The 18,298-nt window shown below is 34.5% G+C and overlaps 2 protein-coding genes across 2 annotated transcripts; both read left to right on the forward strand.

Moving 5' to 3' along the window:
* Nucleotides 1-12,926: 12,926 nt before the first annotated feature.
* LOC111502496 (10 kDa heat shock protein, mitochondrial) lies at nucleotides 12,927-14,248 on the forward strand. The gene is made up of 3 exons (XM_023156590.2): nucleotides 12,927-13,091; nucleotides 13,212-13,373; nucleotides 13,867-14,248. The coding sequence occupies exons 1-3, from the start codon at nucleotides 13,089-13,091 to the stop codon at nucleotides 14,005-14,007; spliced, it is 306 nt and encodes a 101-aa protein (XP_023012358.1). The 5' UTR covers nucleotides 12,927-13,088; the 3' UTR covers nucleotides 14,008-14,248.
* Nucleotides 14,249-15,411: 1,163 nt separating this feature from the next.
* LOC111502495 (NADH dehydrogenase [ubiquinone] 1 alpha subcomplex subunit 7) lies at nucleotides 15,412-16,076 on the forward strand. Its single transcript, XM_023156589.2, has 2 exons — nucleotides 15,412-15,624; nucleotides 15,683-16,076. Exons 1-2 carry the CDS (start codon nucleotides 15,527-15,529, stop codon nucleotides 15,897-15,899), a joined length of 315 nt encoding a protein of 104 aa, XP_023012357.1. The 5' UTR covers nucleotides 15,412-15,526; the 3' UTR covers nucleotides 15,900-16,076.
* The last annotated feature ends 2,222 nt before the right edge of the window (nucleotides 16,077-18,298 follow it).

Below are 18,298 nucleotides of genomic sequence, written 5' to 3' on the forward strand. Positions count from 1 at the left end.
CAGTGGTTTTTCGCCTCTCGCCCGCCTTTATGGATCGGGTTAATGACGGTATACATTACTGAGTAAAATGGGGAAAAATGCCGCAAACTCCTAGAGGAGTACGCCATCAAGTCGGCTTGATGGCTCTGTGTAACGTTCCTGCAAATGTTTTGTCAACTAAAATTACTTTTTTAATCCTTTTTTGCCAGTCTTCTGGCAAAAAAGGATTCTTCAATTAGCTCTATTACCTTTTTATCAAATTTTGGAAAATAATTTTTACGCCTGATGCTTTGTTTCAATTTTCCCCAAATCAACTCGATGGGATTGAAAACACAAAAATAGGGGGAGAGTCTCAGTATGGTGTGTCCATACTTTTCAGCAATACTCTCAAGAGCATACATTTTTTCAAATGTTTTTGTCTGTAAAACTTCAAGTAGTTGCTTTTTGGTAAAATCTTTCAACTACAAATTGCTATCCATTAAAAAAACTTTGTATTTCATCTTTTCTCGAATTTTTATTCGGTACTTTGATGAGCTGTCGTGAATGATAAGAACTATTACACTATTCGCATCCAAATTTGGGACCAATGTGTTTTCAAACCATTCCACGAAAATATCAGCTTCCATGTCCTTATGATAGTCATTGCAGTCCTCAAGTTTTTTCCAAATAATTTCAAAGAATTCTGAACTCATTCTTATTCACTTCCTCCGCAATGCGCGATCCTTTGTTTGCAGACATGTTAGGCATACACATTCTCGAACCATCAGTCCATTCTTTCGTAACTGTGTCGTGAGTGTCATACAAAGTTTCGTCCAAATTTTGCCGTTGTTCTTGTCTATATTTAGTTATTTGTTCTGAGTATGTGTTAGGCAATTCCACTATTATTCTTCTCTACATAACTGCTTGACGTTTGTTTATTATTTTAAATATTCATCCCATTCTGAAGAGTTTTGTCACAGCAGCTCACGTTATGGCCGGAAGTATTCAATTTCTTCCTTATGATTTCAGGAATCTGATTGCTTTTGTAACAGTCGTATATTGTTTTTTTTCAATGATTTCATCAGATGAATATCTAAAAAAAATCTGTTTGAAATCTGTTTTTCCGTTAACCAGCTGTCGCACCCCTACGAACGACAAGCCTCAGAAGTCGAAACTTGTGCGAGCTTTTGGTAATCCTGTATCACATCGCGTCTTGCGTTCATAAGGTATGTTTTTGACTATTTTACGTACGTTAGGAAAGGAATTTCGGTCAAATCTGATGTTACTTATAATAGTTTGTTTCCCTCGATACCAAACTTGAGATGTAGATTCTTATATACATTGAAACATACTCTCTGTGTTTTAATATTCAAATGCATCCAAATCTTATTCACTGGTATTTTTTTTTCGCATTGTTCACCATCGCTATTGGAATCACTACACAGAAAACAGGCTGCGTTGTTATCACACTCGTTATTACTATTAGTAATAACGAGCCACAAAAGACGTCACATTTCAAACAGATAACAAAAATTGAATTAAATCATCTACTCTTTCTCAAGATACACAAGATTCAAAATTTGTATGCAGAAGACATTCAGTTCTTTCGTTTTTAAATTCACGAGAGAACCTGAACATATAATCAATTGTTTGCCACTGGTAACTATTGTAGAGTGCGAACGTGAATAAGAAGCCAACAAAAAGCCCCGACTCTGGTTGAGATATGTTGACAACACCTTCATAGTATGGATCCATGGGAATATTGAACTAAACACCTTTCTGAAGCACATCAACAACATAAGACCTCCCATCACTTCCACAATGGAGAAGGAAGTCCACAACGAATTACCGTGTTTAGACGTATTGGTGAAAAGGGCCGACACTAACTGAGAAATACATATCTGTATACGGAAAACCCACTCACACGGGACAGTATTTGAATAACAAATCCAACCACCATCAATCTACCAAAAAAGGAACCATCAAGACCCTAGTGGATCGTGCTTTCGAGCTTTGTAATACGAAGGAAGGTCTCGAGAAGGAACTAGGCATCATCAAAAAATATCTGCAACGGAATGGTTACTCCAAAGTGATGGTGGAACAGACTTTGGCTACGTCAGAGGATTATCATCAGAAAGAATAAGTATAAGAAGAAGTAGATCCAAGTACAACATCAGAACCTGCTTCAGATTCGGAAACACCATCCGTAGAGGCTACCAAATGAAACCAGGCTACCAAACGCAGACTGAAATTTCAAGAATTGCATTTAACGGATATCCTGTGAGTTCGGAAAATCAGTTCCTTAACCAATCAAACTCCATATCAAAATTTCACTTTATATTGAGTGTTGTGTGGACTTAAAACAATACGCTGAAATTTTCAAAAACAATGTTTATATTTATAGTTAGAACAAATTCTTAACCACTGCTTTATGTTGCAGGGTTTAAAGGTTTAAAAAAAACAGCTGAATTATTATAGATTTTTCATTCAGAACATTCCAACATTAAACATTTTGTGTGATTATATGTTCAGGTTGCTTAGAATTCTTTTTCTTTATTCTGTTCAAACGAATTTTATTGGCTTGTAATTTAATTACATTTGTACCTGTATACAGTTTCGAAATTCCCTGTATAATTTGATTTACACGCTTGCACCAATTATGTGCGATAGTTGTTATGGTGAATTTTATAACAAATTGAATTATATTATTTTTATGTTCCTCTTTGTTGCAAGATAAGAATTTAAAGCTAACTTTGCCTCTCATTGTATTTTCAATTATACGAATTAAATGTTTGGAGTATGGTTGTTTATCTAAACAATAGTTTATCACTTGGACAATATCATAAAAAGAGAAATGATAACGTTGGGTAACACAATCTTCTAGTGAAAGATCCACCATTATTTTTGTGTTTGTATATGTATGTATGTGTGTATATGTGTATATATATATATATATATATATATATATATATATATATATATATATATATATATATATATGAATGAAATCTGAAGTTTTCACGGATAGGAATATGCTGAACTGGTTTTTCCGGGTATTTGATCCGTGTATGTGATATTATCTCTAATTTTTCACGGATCAAATACCCGGAAAAACCAGCTCAGCATATATATATATATATAAGGCCTGATGAGGCCAATAGCCAGAAACACGTGTCCGCGGTTTGCCCCTATTTTTTGAGTGTTGTGTTCACGAATTATTTCATTCTTGATTTGTATCATACACACTCGATAAAATCTATATATATATATATATATATATATATATATATATATATATATATATATATATATATATATATATATATATTTGTTTATATTGCATTCAAATTGTATATAATCCAATGTTTTTCAGAAAATGCGACTTTCAAAATTTTTATTTTTATATTTGTAGAACTCTAGATATTTTTATCAATCTACTAGCTAATATTCTGATTTCATGCACTTGCCAATGTTTTTTCTTTCTCAAAATGTTCACCAAAGCTTTGTTAATAAAAACTTTTCTTTGGACAATAAAGCATATTTATTATTATTATTATTATTATCTTGTTACAGTTTCTATCTGTAACAGGTTTGTCATCAGCAAAGTCCATAATTTCTGCGAGAATAGGATGGTTGAACAGGGAGTTAATGTGAAGGATAAGCAGAACAGGGCCCAAAACAGTTCCTTGTGTAACTTCATAGCTAACTTTTCTCTCATTACTAATTTCATTTTCTATTGTGATAGAGTTTTTCATCATTCAAACAACTCTTCATCACTTGGTATAGAATTCCTTCAAATTGACCAGAAAATGTAGTTGAACAAGATATTGACAATACCAATGAAATTAACAAGAGCTAATTCTAGTTTTTTTTAGTAATAAATTCCAAGTTTCCCGAGTACAACATGAGAACAGAACGTTTTCCTCTTGCCGATAACAAAAGGAACACACGTAGAAAAATATCGACACATAACATCGTAACGGCAATAAAGCGGTTCCCAGTTAGAAAAATGAGAGGAAAGAAAAACATAAAAATCCACACGCGTTTCTCCTGCCGGTTAACCTTGTTCGCAGAATTCGTCGGCACGCGCGCCCGGACGCCAGCCCGCCGCCGCGACGTCTATAGGTCGTCGTCAAACTACTGACGCACGACGAGCCGCTGTCTGTCTGTCACGAGAAGTCTCATTATGTCTTCTGGCTTCTAGGGATTTTTTCCAACATATTTCGGGAATTCTGGAAAGGGGAATATAATCGATCATCAGTTGGGAAAACTGGGTTGTTTTAGAGGGTTTTTTGACAAAGGACTTCATAATAGGTAGAATTGGAATCTGTTGCGTGAAATAAATCTATTAAAAACCCGTTTTTCACACGCGCGTTTCGCTTAGCATCATCTGGATATGACTAAAACTAAATCTTACAATTAACTTAGAGCTTTTATATACACTCCCCAAAACAATTAGAGTATCACTAGTTTGTAATGATCGTGTACAATAAGTTTTATGATAAATTTAATAATGTGACTTTTCGTAGTGGACCACTTTGAAAAGAAACGTCTTGGATTTGGATCAGTATAGATAATGAAAATCTTTTTGGAAAAGAGCATGATTTCAAGGACTAAACAGTTGTCAGTCGAACTTACAAGTTGCAGTTTACTCATTTTCTGTTTGGTGCCTTCTGTTTACGTACCATGGCAGGTGTTAGAAAATTTCTTTCTGACGATAATGTCACCAGGGCTGTTACATGGATTGAAGGGGGTATTTCTCAACGTCAGGTGGGTCAAAGGTTGGGTGTGAGCCAATCGGTGGATTCAAGACTTTGAAACCGCTACCAACAACTACAGACTGTTCATAAGAAACCAGATCAAGGGCCGCGGAGGTCCACTTCAGCCCAAGAGGACAGGTATTTACAGTGCCCACAGTTGCAGATTTTTCAACAGCCAGGGAGCTACAAAATGAGTTAAGTCGAGCAACGGCACCCAATTTTTCGACCGGATTGTGCGAAATCGACTTAGGGAAAGTGGAATGAGATCTAGACAACCAGTCCAGGTATCTCGTCTTACAGCACATCACAAAAGAGAAAAAAATGCAGTTCACTTAGACACACAGACTTTGGCAGCTGGACATTGGCGTAATCGCAAAGTACTCTTTTCTGATAAGTCTAACTTACTCTTTTTGGTAATGATGGTCGAGCCAGATTATACAGAAGAAGGAATAAACATTTTATTCTTTGTTGCTTATCGTCAAGGGTCCCATATGGAGGTGGATCAATAATGGTGTGAGGTGGAATGCAGTTTATTCATTTTCTGTTTTGTGCCTCCTGTTAACGTAACATGGCAGGTGTCACATAGATTGAAGGTGGTGTTTCTCAACGTCAGGTGGGTCAAAGGTTGGGTGTAGGTCAATCAGTGGTTTCAAGACTTTGGAACCGCTACTATCAACTATAGACTGTCCATAGGAAACCAGATCAAGGGCTGCGGAGGTCCACTTCAGCCCAAGAGGACAGGTATTTACAACTAAGTGCCCACATTCGCAGATTTTCCACAGCCAGGGAGCTACAAAATGAGACGACCAGTCCAGGTACCTCGTCTTACAGCACATAACAAAAGAGAAAAAAATGCACGTCGCTTAGACATACTGATGAGTCTAATTTACTCTTTTTGGTAATGATGGTCGAACCAGAGTATACAAAAGAAGGAATGAACATTTTATTCTCTGCTCTGACAGAGGTGGATCAATAATGGTGTGAGGTCGAATGACACTTAATATTCATACAGACTTTGTAGTCAGCCCCAATAGATCCCTGACCGCCCAAAGGTATGTTAATGAGGTGTTGGATATCCAGATACGATACAGAAGCAGGAGGGCACAATTTCTTTCTTCTGCAGAATGGAGCCCGTCCCCGTGCTGCAGGAATCGTGCGTCAGTACCTACAAGCCCACAATATCACCACTTGGAGGCCGGACCTGTGAATTCTATCCGAGGAGGAAACACAAGATACTGAGCCATTGATTGTAACACAAAAACAACTTTGTGTTTACTTTTGATTTCAATAATTGAAGAATTTTCATTTCGATTTAGGTAGTTATTGAATTTTCTCACGTATACGTATTCAACAAAAAATTATTTAATAATTTAACATGGATTTGGTAGCCATTTGCATTGCCTCTCAAAATAATCGCTGGAGGAAACCAGCGAGGGGAAACCAGCAAATCAGCAATAGCAGGCCATGTTTGGACCCATCAACACAACATCGAGTGGTCCCAAGCTGAGATCTTGCACAGAGAGGAACATTGGTTTAGGAGAAAATTCAAGGAAGCCGCATACATGTTGTCCAACAACGTATTCAGCCAAGCCAGCGTAGAAATACGCAACATATGGAAACCCATCATCAAGCGAAAAATGGCCATTTCCCGCCAAAACGGTCATCTCCCACGGAACCAGTGAAGCGGAAAATGGAAAGCGGGGATAAGTGAAAGTACCCGAACGACCTATGAATAGTCATCTCTCGGAGGAATCAGTCCAGTCATCACCCGAAGACGATTGTAGATACTAACAATCGAAACGTCGTGAACTAACGTGACTTGGAATCTCTTCACTTTTTTATTTTTATTTTTTTTCTTTTTTCATTTCTTTATTTTTATTTATTCAATTGTTCTATTTTTACTTGTATTTGATTTCACTATTATTTCATTTCAGGTTTATTTTGGTTAATATAATTATTATTTTCAGCTACTGGTTAATTCTTCTTTTTTTAGTTGTTTCAGGGATTTCAAATCATTTTATATAGTAGACAATGGAAGTCCAAACTAGTGAAATTGATTATTGTAATTTACTTCCTAATATATGTATATGAATGACTACCTGTTAACCTAATATTTACCTGTTTTCTACCTGTAATCAATACGTAAAAATTTTAAAAATGGGCTGCCTGGAATGGGCGTAACCGGTCATATTTTTTGATTTTTGAACTTTCGAAGGGATATAATAATAATCTGTTGTTATGTAGTTGTCTCAACAATTCCAACCATTTCTCACTTATTCTGAGGCCTTCTCTGAAGCATGTTGAGGGACAGAAAATGTAGCAGAAATCACAAAATACAATACTAATTGATCACCAATAATGTTGATAATACGAGTGATTTAAAACTTTGAGGCTAAGTTAAAGTTTATATATATTTGAAAAATAGTGTGTGTGTACTGATGACTATAATCTGCCTTATTGATTTATCAATTTTCTCCACAAAAATGCCGGGTACAAAAACAAGTCACGAAGACCACATTTTTTCAACCATAACTCACATTTTCTGCATTTCGATCATGTTTCGATATGAACTTAACTTGATGACTTCTTTATTTTTCACTATATTCAAAATAAAGTTTTGTGAAGTCAATACAATAGTAGATATTACCCGCAAATGATTCATGACATGTAATCACTCTTACAAGGAAAGGTAACATTATAATAATCACGTAGAATTGTTTTTTTCAATAAGGACATTCATTATTTAATTTTTTTCTTATTTATTCGAATCAAATGTGAATAATTTTTTTTATTGTTTGTTTACAAAAACCAGTACTTAAAACATGGCTAATGCTGACACATACGCACAGAAACAAATCGCGAAGAAGAAGTCTATAGCCTGGAACATCGAAGAAAAATACATAGTTTCATGGTAACCAGACTGCTCAATTACGAGTACACCTTGATCGAAACCAGAAGTTTATTAAGTCAAAAAATAAATCGCAACGAAGTGGCTAAGAATGATTTTTTGTGATTAGAACGACTCTGTGATTGACTTTTACGTGCAATTCGAAACAATTGGTCGTTGAAGTTGCCTTTTATTAAAATAAAGGATTTCTAACATAATGTAGATTTTATCAATTTTATTTTATTCTTTCGATTGATATGAAATTTGCTCATCAAACAAATGGGTCTAATGTCTTAAAATAATCGCAGTCTGGCCACAATTTTTGAGTTGATCACAGTCTGGCCGGAATTTTTCAGCCAACCTACTCACTCGCCATTTATTTTTAACATACTGAATTTGATATGAAGTACTTTACTTTGATCGAACAGATGTGTGAAGGTCACTTCTAATTCAATTCTGAGCCGATAAAAACCTATGCGAATAATTTGAAACGAATTGCTTTCTATAATATGTTACATCAATGTATTTCAAAATCGGCAGGTACATTCCAACATCCGACGGTCAAATGAAACACCCCAACCAAATAGATCCGTTCGCTAGAAACCTTTCTAATTCCGTCCTTTCGTCGTTGTGTAAACGTGACACTCGTGGCGGCAGGTCAACCCGAGCGTCGCGGCATAGTTTGAGCGCCCCGCATCACTCCCTGCGGCCTCCACAGTCTGCTGATTACGAAGCCGCCCATCATCCGGCGCCCCGTCGATCCCCTCGAACCCTCGCATCGCACTATTGTTGAACGGCACCGTCACCGCTGATGCTCTAATGCTTCGCTCTATCTGTCTCGCAGATGATTATCGTATCACGGTAGAGCGTGCCGGTGGACGGTAATACCTACGACTGTAATCGTTGGTAATTTGGTGTCAGGTGTGGGGTGTGAGGCGGAAACCGAACGAGTTGGCATTGGAAAATGTGTGATGCCTCACGGGCAGAACTATTCGATCTGAACTAATATTTTTTGATGTAACTGAAAATTCTATGACTTATACAAAGGGTAACATGTGGGTTGTATTTCACTTTCAAAAATTTAGTAACTCCTATTGAAATTTCAAGGTATCCAAACTTTGACTGATAAAGTCATAATTTAACGGCGCTACGAAAACTATTGATAATTTAGGTACATACAATAAAATTGAGAAGCGAAAAAAGTGAAGAGTAAATAAGATACTCCATATGCCGATTACTGGTTCAATAAATCCAACAACCGAATAAAATGTTTTTCGAAGAGATAGTTTTTCAAGCTTTTCTGGAATTGCTTCAAAATATTGAATCCTTTTATAAAAGAGAGCAGCTTGTCGTATAAAAAGTAACCAGAATAGCTTTTCTGGAATTGCTTCAACATATTCAATCCCTTTAGAAAGAGCAGCTTGTTATATAAAAAAACCAGTATACAGATGAAACTTTTTCAAACCAGAGTGCTTAAATTGTTTCGGGCCAAAACGATAATATTCGGCGCGATAATCCATTCATCTGAGCATAATTTATCATGGTCAGGAAGTAAGATATCATTTCGTTTTTTAACGAAGTAATTAGGAAATATATTTGGTTCAATTTTCTATATATTTTATACATATTCTGTGAAATTCAGTTCACAGTCTTTAACCGTTTCGAGACGTTTAGTGTTTGTGATTACGTTCACCACCACAATTCCTCCACTTGTATCTAACTGAAAATAGGTTCAGTTGAACCTTTCTTCTCCATATGAAAAATTAATAATAACGGTTTTTCTGGCAATTTACAACCAAGCTGTTTTCATCGCTCCTCTTCAACAATGACATTGAACAACTTACTTTATCTTCTACGTATTCCCACGTCGCAACTGATAGTATAGTCGAAGTAAACAATATTGTGCACACTTGAAGTTGGCGGTTTTCTCAAAGGCCAAAAAAACTAATACATATAAATGAACCGGTTGCGAACTAGTCCACATGGACTGTAGAATTGGCGGTTCGTATTGGATGATTTTTACTAACCGACTTTTATGATTGGCTGAAAAGTCATAAAATCAAATTTGAAGTCATGTTACGATGACTTTCACTTATCTCTGCTTCACTTTATTCCGCTTCACCGGTTTAGTGGGAAATGACCGTTTGGAGGGAGTTGGCAATTTTTCGCTTAATTATGAGTTTCCATATGTTGCGTATCTCTACGCTAGCTTAGCTGAATATATTGTTGGACGACACGTATGCGGCTTCTTTGAATTTCCTCCTAAACCAATGTTCCTCCATTGTATGATCTCAGCTTGAGACCACTCGATGTTGATGGGACCAAACATGCGTGTGTGTTTCTTGTACTCGGCAATGCGCACTGCACTCACAGGGTATCCGGCAATTCCAAGAATTGCATTTACCGAATCGGTGGCCCGATTTTCGTGAGGCTTTTGCGGATGGTATTTCCGGATCTGAAGCAGGTTCTGATGTGCAAGCACTGGTTGTGACGACTTCTCTTCCTTGCGAGGCTACTGCTGTCTTTCAGCCAAAGTTTGTTCCAGCATCGCTTTAGAGTAGCCATTCTGTTAAAGATCATTTTTGATGATGTCTAGTTCCTTCTCGAGAACTTCCTTCGTATTACAGACCCCAAAAGCACGGTCTAATCAAATCTTGATGATTTTTCTTTTAGTCGATTGAAGGTGGTTGGATTCGTGGTTCAGATACTGTCTTTTTTTATTAGTTATTTCAGGGATTCCAAATCATTTTGCATTTTCAAAAGGTTTAGCAATGCCTTTATAATTTGAGAGTAGAATAAGTGTCTGTCTTTTTTCTTAGACAGGTATTACCTTATATATCTTCAGTATATCTCGAAATGCTCCTTTCCTCGCCAAATAATTCATTAATTGGGTTGGAGGTGAAACAAATTGATGAGAAGTTTTCCTAAGAAAAACAGAGGCACATCAAACACTGCGGGTCTTTCGTTTCTGAAGCTATTTGTTATTTTCAGCACTTCCATTACAGTCCCCGATTTACAAGTCGCCAAATTGTCTTTGTTTTGTTTTCAAAATTGTTTGTCGAGCTTTAGAAATAAGTTTGTTTTTCACATTCTATTTTTAAGTTTATTTTATTTGTTTCGTGTCTGTACCGCTAATTACTAATCATATCGGATTTTTTTCTTCTCCAGTTCATACATTTGAGATCACAGTTTCCTGCCTCAACTGGGAAATACATTCAATGAAATATTTATTGGATACGTTGATTTTTATGGTTTTAAGTGGAAAAAGAGGCGTTAAACGCAACTGTGAGTTCAGGTCAGAAAGTCTTGAAAATATAGTCTACGTACATTAATGAAAGTTATGAAATCTGTTTTGATAACGAGTTTGTGGTAGAGTTTTCGAATTCCGGTGAGACGAATATCATCTACGAAGTACACGTAAAAACAAACAAATATTGAAATTTACCAGCCATACTACGATGTGGTTTTGGGTATGAATGTTTTATTTGGTAACTGACAACTGACGATTTTTTTTATAAATGCTACTGAAGGCGTATGAAGTTTTTGGATGTAGTTGAAATGGCCAACGTTTTTAATTATTCAATATGAGTGGAACGGCGTAATTTTCATCTATCACCAGAAATGAACTAAACAGAACCTCTAAACTAAGCTATTACAGTGTTTTTTTCCTATCGAAATTATCACATACCATTTTTTGATGAAAAATTCCCTTACCGATTTTTGTCCATGAGTTCATCATCTATTTCTACAAAAAACATTGTTTAGTGACTCAAAACATCAGAATGCAGACATACCCCTGATCAAAATTATTCAATCCTCAACCAATTGATATTGAACGGACTGAAACAGTATAGTGTTTTGCACCACCCTATTCGAAGTGATATTGTCTATTAGCAGTTGCCGATCGTGCCTAAAGGGACCCAACTGTTCTTGTTGATAAAATTATCGATTTATTAATCGCCAGCCGATATTCCCTAATCAGGGAAAGCAGTTCCACTCCATGAAGAGTAAACACGGGTTTAGGTACATAGCGAGCCACAGGATGCGACAGATTTTTTACTTCTGACTAGAAGAATAGATTTTCTAACGATATGTTTCAAGTAAAATCCATACAAATAAGATCCAAAAACTTACAAAATAAACGATTTGTTTGAACATTTTTTGAAACTTTCATAATTCAATATGATTAAATTCGTCCAAATGAATCGACAATCGATAAAATAGTTTCCCTTATGTCAATAATTAGTCATTGACATAAAAAACTGTAGTCACAAGCATTCAAATATCCGTTATGAGTGTGGTATACCTATCTATTGCAATATTGTTTTGCAGGAATTGAGAAGTAAATGCAAAAGAATTTGTTTAGTAGACAAGGGTGATAATTATGTAATAATAAAATATGTCCACAGCTTCCTCTAAAATCCGAAAACAGTAAAGAAATAGACACCAAACTGGCCTGTTTTACAACTGCATACACAACAGCATTCATCCACTTCATTTGCTGTAGGTACTAGAATTTTCAGATACTAGAGATAGGTATTGGAGTTTTGTTGATGTGAAAAAAAGATTTATACAAAGAAGTGTTTTTAATAGTTTTTATTTAAACAACAAATGTAAAATTTCATGCATAGGTAGATAAAATTCTAGGACCATTGTATCCTTGGCAGTGACTATCAAATATTAACTTTATTTCACAATACTTATTGAAACACAAAAAAAAAAGTAAAAATAAACTAGGTTACCTTTATTCAAAGTCTTGGCCAGAATATGAAAAACCTTTTTTGTAGGCGGCGACATCTTTTTATGAGATACCGAAGTTAACTAAGGTAGTCTGACAGATCACTGTTTCGTAATTTTCTGTATTAACAACCCACAATTCCGTTATTATCGACTTTATTGGACACCTAGTTGCTGATATCCGACCTAAGTATTACAAATCCAAATTGACATCAATACACGAATTGGACTCAAATATCATTACCTTTGTACATAGACTATATATACTATATAGACTAGTCTATATACAATGTCTTTACATTTGTACTTTGTATATAGACACAAAGAAATTATTTTCTCTCAAATCATTGAAACGTTTCGAAACATCGAAAAGTAGAATGAACTACAATTACAGGTAACGATAAAACCGCCAAACCATGAACCACAATTCCTTTATTGACATCTAGTAGCTGGTAGCTCACCTATTTATTAGCAGAACACCAAAATCGAATACGATTTACGACATATGCTCGAATGTTCTCGTCGCACTTTTACACATATTGAAAGGAAAGATAACATACCAAATTATTTTGAGTTTAATCAGTAGGAAGGCGATAGAAGTTATTGAGATAACAGCTCCCAAAGAAGCGGTATATTCCTGCATCTTTCATTCCAGAAAATTCTCCAGACTCGAATTTTAACGAGAATTGAGACTTTTTCAAACCGCATTTATTCTTCTCAACTCAATTACAAATAAAATACCAAAGATGGTAAGTTGAACTTTAATCCAGATAGAATAAATTTTTTAACCTTCAAAATACCTCGTGCACGTTTTTATCAATCTTTTCTAAATTCTTGGAATCCCGTATGAAATTTCATTCTATTTCCAGTCTGGAGCAGCAAAAAGATTGATTCCTCTGTTCGACAGAGTTTTAATTAAGAAATTTGAAGCTGTAACTCAAACGAAAGGAGGAATCGTGATTCCAGAAAAAGCACAAGACAAAGTTTTGCAGGGCACAGTAGTGGCTGTTGGACCTGGTGCTAGATTACAAGTAAGTTCGTCAATTTTTTTCTTTAGGTATCAACAGCATCGACAACTACGATTATAGACGTCAGGTTTTAGGTAGGTTATTTCAACTCCCTGAGTCACCTAGGAATCATTCGCAGTCCTGATGGCCATTTAATGAAGCAGAATCAATCAGTTAGACAAGCCACAGTTACCCCATATACTGATCTATTTCAGTTATTGAAAATCAATTGAATTATCACTTCATACAATTTATTATGTAGAATGTAGATGAAAATATCCTTATTCCAACAGTCATGTCCCGTAAACCAAGTCAGAACAATGTGTTCCAACTTGATAATTTGTAATTTTTACTTTCATATCAGAAACTCAAGATTACACATAAAATATTCTTTTTGGCAAAAGTTATAATTTTCTCTTTGTAGGTACTACGTTATTAAAAAAATAAGATTCATAATGGATCTCTTAAATAGATGCGCCATATTAGACATAGAACATAAATATTGATTTTTTTACAGGATGGTTCTCTTGCCCCATTATCAGTGAAAGTTGGAGAAAAAGTACTACTTCCAGAGTATGGCGGCACCAAAGTTAATTTGGAAGACAACGCTGAATACCATCTGTTCAGAGAATCAGATATTTTAGCTAAGGTAGAATAAGTTCAAACATGATTTCCATTTTTTATAATCGAATTTCTCTGTGAGAATGTAGAGTCTGAATATTTTTAGTTTTTTTGTACTAATGATCTGGCTTCTAAAAATGTTCAGGCTTGTTGCAGTGTTTTCAGCTTATGTTCATTATATTCTTGTTGAAAACATTGCAGAAAATGATAGTTGATGTTTTAGTTACTGTACTGTGTACTGTTTGAAATTTGTTGAAAATATATTTATATAAAACTTCCGAAGTGTTTTCTTAATGATTAAATAGTAAACTGGAGGATTATATCAACCTATGATCCAATAAAAAAATAATCTGAAGCTAGTATAACATCATTTTATTCCTCATCACAGTCTAATTAGTATTACTTAATATTACATATTTTTTGTGTAATATGTTCCACTTTCAAACTAAGCTAGTGAAAGGTCTATTCGATCCGCCACTGCAACCCATGAGGGTTTATTGTGGCTAAGCTGATAGTAGGTATATGCAATATATATCATGGTAAAGTCATGAATTTTTTATAAATATATATTCATGCACCAGTTTTAGGTCATGAGAGTATTTATCAATACTAAAAACTTGTCACAGCACGAGTGCGTTCTGAAAATGATCCAACTTACTACGTGGAAGTTATGGCCTTGTTTATTCCCAGCTCGCACAAATTTCGACTAATGAAAGCTTAAATGAAAGTTCATATAGGATCGATGAAAAGCATACTTTAACCTAACAAATTACCTATTAGGTATTAAAGACTACTGTATAAATCCACCAACTTTTGGAATTGAAAGTAGTTCCAAATTGTACTAGGGATGATGTGGATTCATTGATAATTGAAGTGTCTTTTGAAAAATTCGAAAATATGTAATTATTTCACATATTTTATTTTAATCTTGATTTAGTATGCAGTCAATATTGTTTTCCGTTGGTAAAACCAGGGTAATTCGGTGTACTCTATCTTCACTAATATTGATTAAGAAATAAAGGATAGAGAAACACCTAATGTGCACTTGCTTTACCAATAAAAAATGCTATATTTCGCCATATTTTATAAAACACGTTATTTGGAATACCTAATTATGAATTTGAAAATAGGCGGCATTAGCAGTTGATAACGTGAAAAATATAGATTTTCCCTAAGTTAGTAATTTCATCAGAAATAAATCAAGGAATATACTTATTACTTCAAACAATTATTGTACTTTTCATATTCTATAATAACAATTCATCTTCATGAGAGAAAAAGTGAATAACGAAATGACCATTTTAAAAAAAATAAACTACTAGATTTCGACTAAACGATACAATACGTGAGAATCTTTATGCCTTATGATTTTTATTATCCGAAGATGACACTCTGAATTTCTTTTTAAAATTAACTACTAGATTTCGTATAAGTACATTAACTTCAAATCACGAAACCGATTCCTAAAGCTGTTATGCAACTGTCAAGTTCTAACCTCCAAACAGTCAAAATTGATTTTGTAATATTTTAATTAAAATTATCTTGTGAAAAGGAAAATGCCACCAAAACCAAAAGTTCAGTTTCACGACGTTAATCCATTTCTACAAAACTTGCGAAATTTTCTGTTAGGTAGAAAACACACTTTGGCTCTGAGGTTAGTATTTTTTAAAGTGGTTATAATGATTTATAAATATTCATATTTTTTTAATCAGATTTCAAGACACAATTGCCACACGGTCCCCACCTCCCCCAATACTTCCAGACGGTCCAGCTCACAAACTGAGCGCCAATTATTACTACACCAGAGATCCAAGACGTGAAGTCTCTCCTCCAGAAGTAATAGCACCCATTCCTTCACAACTGGAAGCAGGTCAAAAAGCTAGCACTGTCAAGAAAATCACCCCTGGAAATACTTATTTGTGGGATTGATTATAAATGAATAGTTGAAATATATAAGTAGTTGAAGAATAGAATGGTCTCATAACGATCATCAAATAGATATTCTTTGAAACTTGTTAGGTATCGTCAAATGCACATTACATTTTCATTTTGAATGTTTCATATGCTAATATTACTTGGGATAAACATTGAGTGACTGAAATTTTATAGGTTTTTGTCTGAATTTTTTGAGTTATTTTTACTACACGTCTATTCAGAAAAGTTCACGCTTTGAAACAATAACAAATTATGGAACAAGTTATATTTAAAAGTTTTCTAAAAAATAGTTGAAAAAACTTACACCTTTTCGCAGAAATGAAAAACTAATTTTTTCAATTCTAAAGGAACGGAGATTTTCGGTTCAAGTTGGGTAGGTATTTATAAAAAAATTTCGTGAAAAAATATATTGAATTTACACAGTAAATATTCGAGATGAAGTAGGAATTTGCTTTTTTTATATCTGTTTCAAGTTCTGCATTAAAATTTTTGTTTTTCATATTGTCAAAGATAAAAAGTCCTAGGAAGGTTAGTTAAAAACTTTTTTTTCTTTAAAAAACCGACTTTTGTACAACTTAATGAATAGAAACTTCAATGCCACAGAAAACTTATATTGTCCTATTGTCACAAAACTTCACTGGAACTACCTATATTCAAAAATATGTCACCTCGTTGCTGAGTATCTTGACCTAAATGTCGAGGGATTTGTCAAGGTTTATGATGACATTTTCAAGTATTATTCAAAAACTGTTTCATTTTTGACCCCGATTACTTGAAAATAAACCCTTTTTGTGCTTGAATCATGTTCTTCTTTTCTACAATATCAAATTTTGATGATGAACCAAACTTATTATATTCTAGTGATCACTGGCCAAAAAAATGGCTCATTTAGTTAGAAACTGAAGCAAATTTTCATACAGGAAAATTTATTACAGAATAACTTTGATATTAAAATTATTTTCTGAAAATGCATATTTTGGGTGTCTTTTTCCTAAAATTTTTAGCTTTAAAAGGATATCAAAAATACAAGTTATTTTTTTAAAATGCCGTTTGTGACTAAAAAATCAATATTAAGATATTACATAACAAAAAATTAATTACTTTTAATTATTAATCATATTTTTGCAGAATGGGTAATCAAATTACATTCTGGAAATATACATAATTAAAATATAAGACAATTGACAAAATCTTCCCTCATTCTCTTATGAGGTGATTTATCGAGCCGCCCGTGCTCCGCACGGTTGTAATGCTGATGCTAAAAATAAATTCACCCACCAGAAATTTAAGGGCATAGAGAAACATTGATGAGAAGATGATTTTGTTTAATGGAAGCGCCTTTTTCTCCCGCTGCTGGCGCCCCAGTTGAAATATTTAAAAATCCTTTATTATTGTACATCTACAATATAAAAAGAACCTACATACAAAATTTCAGCCTACAAAAATTTAGCGGTACGGAGAAACAGTGATGTTCCTACTAAAAAATCAGGAGGAAAATTAGACATCAAAAGCACTCCATACATCAGTGGTAAATTCGTTTCAGATATTAATTATATACTTATGTCAAATCGAGATTATATGACATGTTACTAATTTGGTATAATTTTCCTTAAGTATTAGTGGAACAGCTTTCCTATTTGCAGACGATCTCAAAATATTCTCCAGAATAAATTCTCACAAGGACCCACTAAATTTCCCACACCGAATCTCAACAGTATTTCAAACTAGTGTCAAGAAAGTGGTATGGTATATACCCACTAAATGTTGATAAAAATGCCTTGTTATTATAGATCCAAATCTCAACTTATCTTTGATTATACAATCAACAACTTATTACCAGTTTCCCACAAAATAGATCTTAAAGTTACTCTAGTTACTGTCTTGAGCTTTCATATTTATATTACTACTGCTGTAAATTATCCCCTGTAAAAAATAACGCCGGCCTCGGGAAAATACTAGAACGCCGTGACTTTTCGAAATTTGTTTCACCAATTTTACCAGAGTTGCATTGGCTTATAAGAACTTTACCATGATGTGTAGGAAAGAAGGTTTGTTTCGAAAAAATAGAAAGTGGAACATTAATCTGAAGCATGGTTAGAGTTTTTGTGAAGTATATAAAAAAAAAACTGTTAAAAATCTGTTTTTCCGTTAACCAGCTGTCGCACCCCTACGAAAGACAACCCTCAGAAGTCGAAACTTGTGCGAGCTAAGGATTAACGAGGTCTTACCTTTTAACGTGTGATTCCTAACACGGGTTGGACGATAGCAAGTGAAGATCGATCGTTCAGACTAGGGCTTGAACCACCGACCAATACGGCAGTCAATTCGAGTGAGTGAACAAAGCACCACGCCGAACCGCTTGGCTACCGACCGACCAGTATGACCAGATTGTC

The sequence above is a fragment of the Leptinotarsa decemlineata genome, unplaced genomic scaffold, assembly GCF_025532065.1.
Source record: "Leptinotarsa decemlineata unplaced genomic scaffold, Ldec_3_MD MMD2_tig00026354_RagTag_RagTag, whole genome shotgun sequence".
Lineage (NCBI taxonomy): Eukaryota > Metazoa > Arthropoda > Insecta > Coleoptera > Chrysomelidae > Leptinotarsa > Leptinotarsa decemlineata.

Coding starts and splice junctions, on each gene's coding strand:
- LOC111502496 (XM_023156590.2), top strand. Junction 13,374..13,866: donor GACCTGGTGCTAGATTACAA/GTAAGTTCGTCA, acceptor ATTTTTTTACAG/GATGGTTCTCTTGCCCCATT.
- LOC111502495 (XM_023156589.2), top strand. CDS start 15,527: ATGCCACCAAAACCAAAAGTTCAGTTTCACGACGTTAATCCATTTCTA. Junction 15,625..15,682: donor AAACACACTTTGGCTCTGAG/GTTAGTATTTTT, acceptor TTTTTTAATCAG/ATTTCAAGACACAATTGCCA.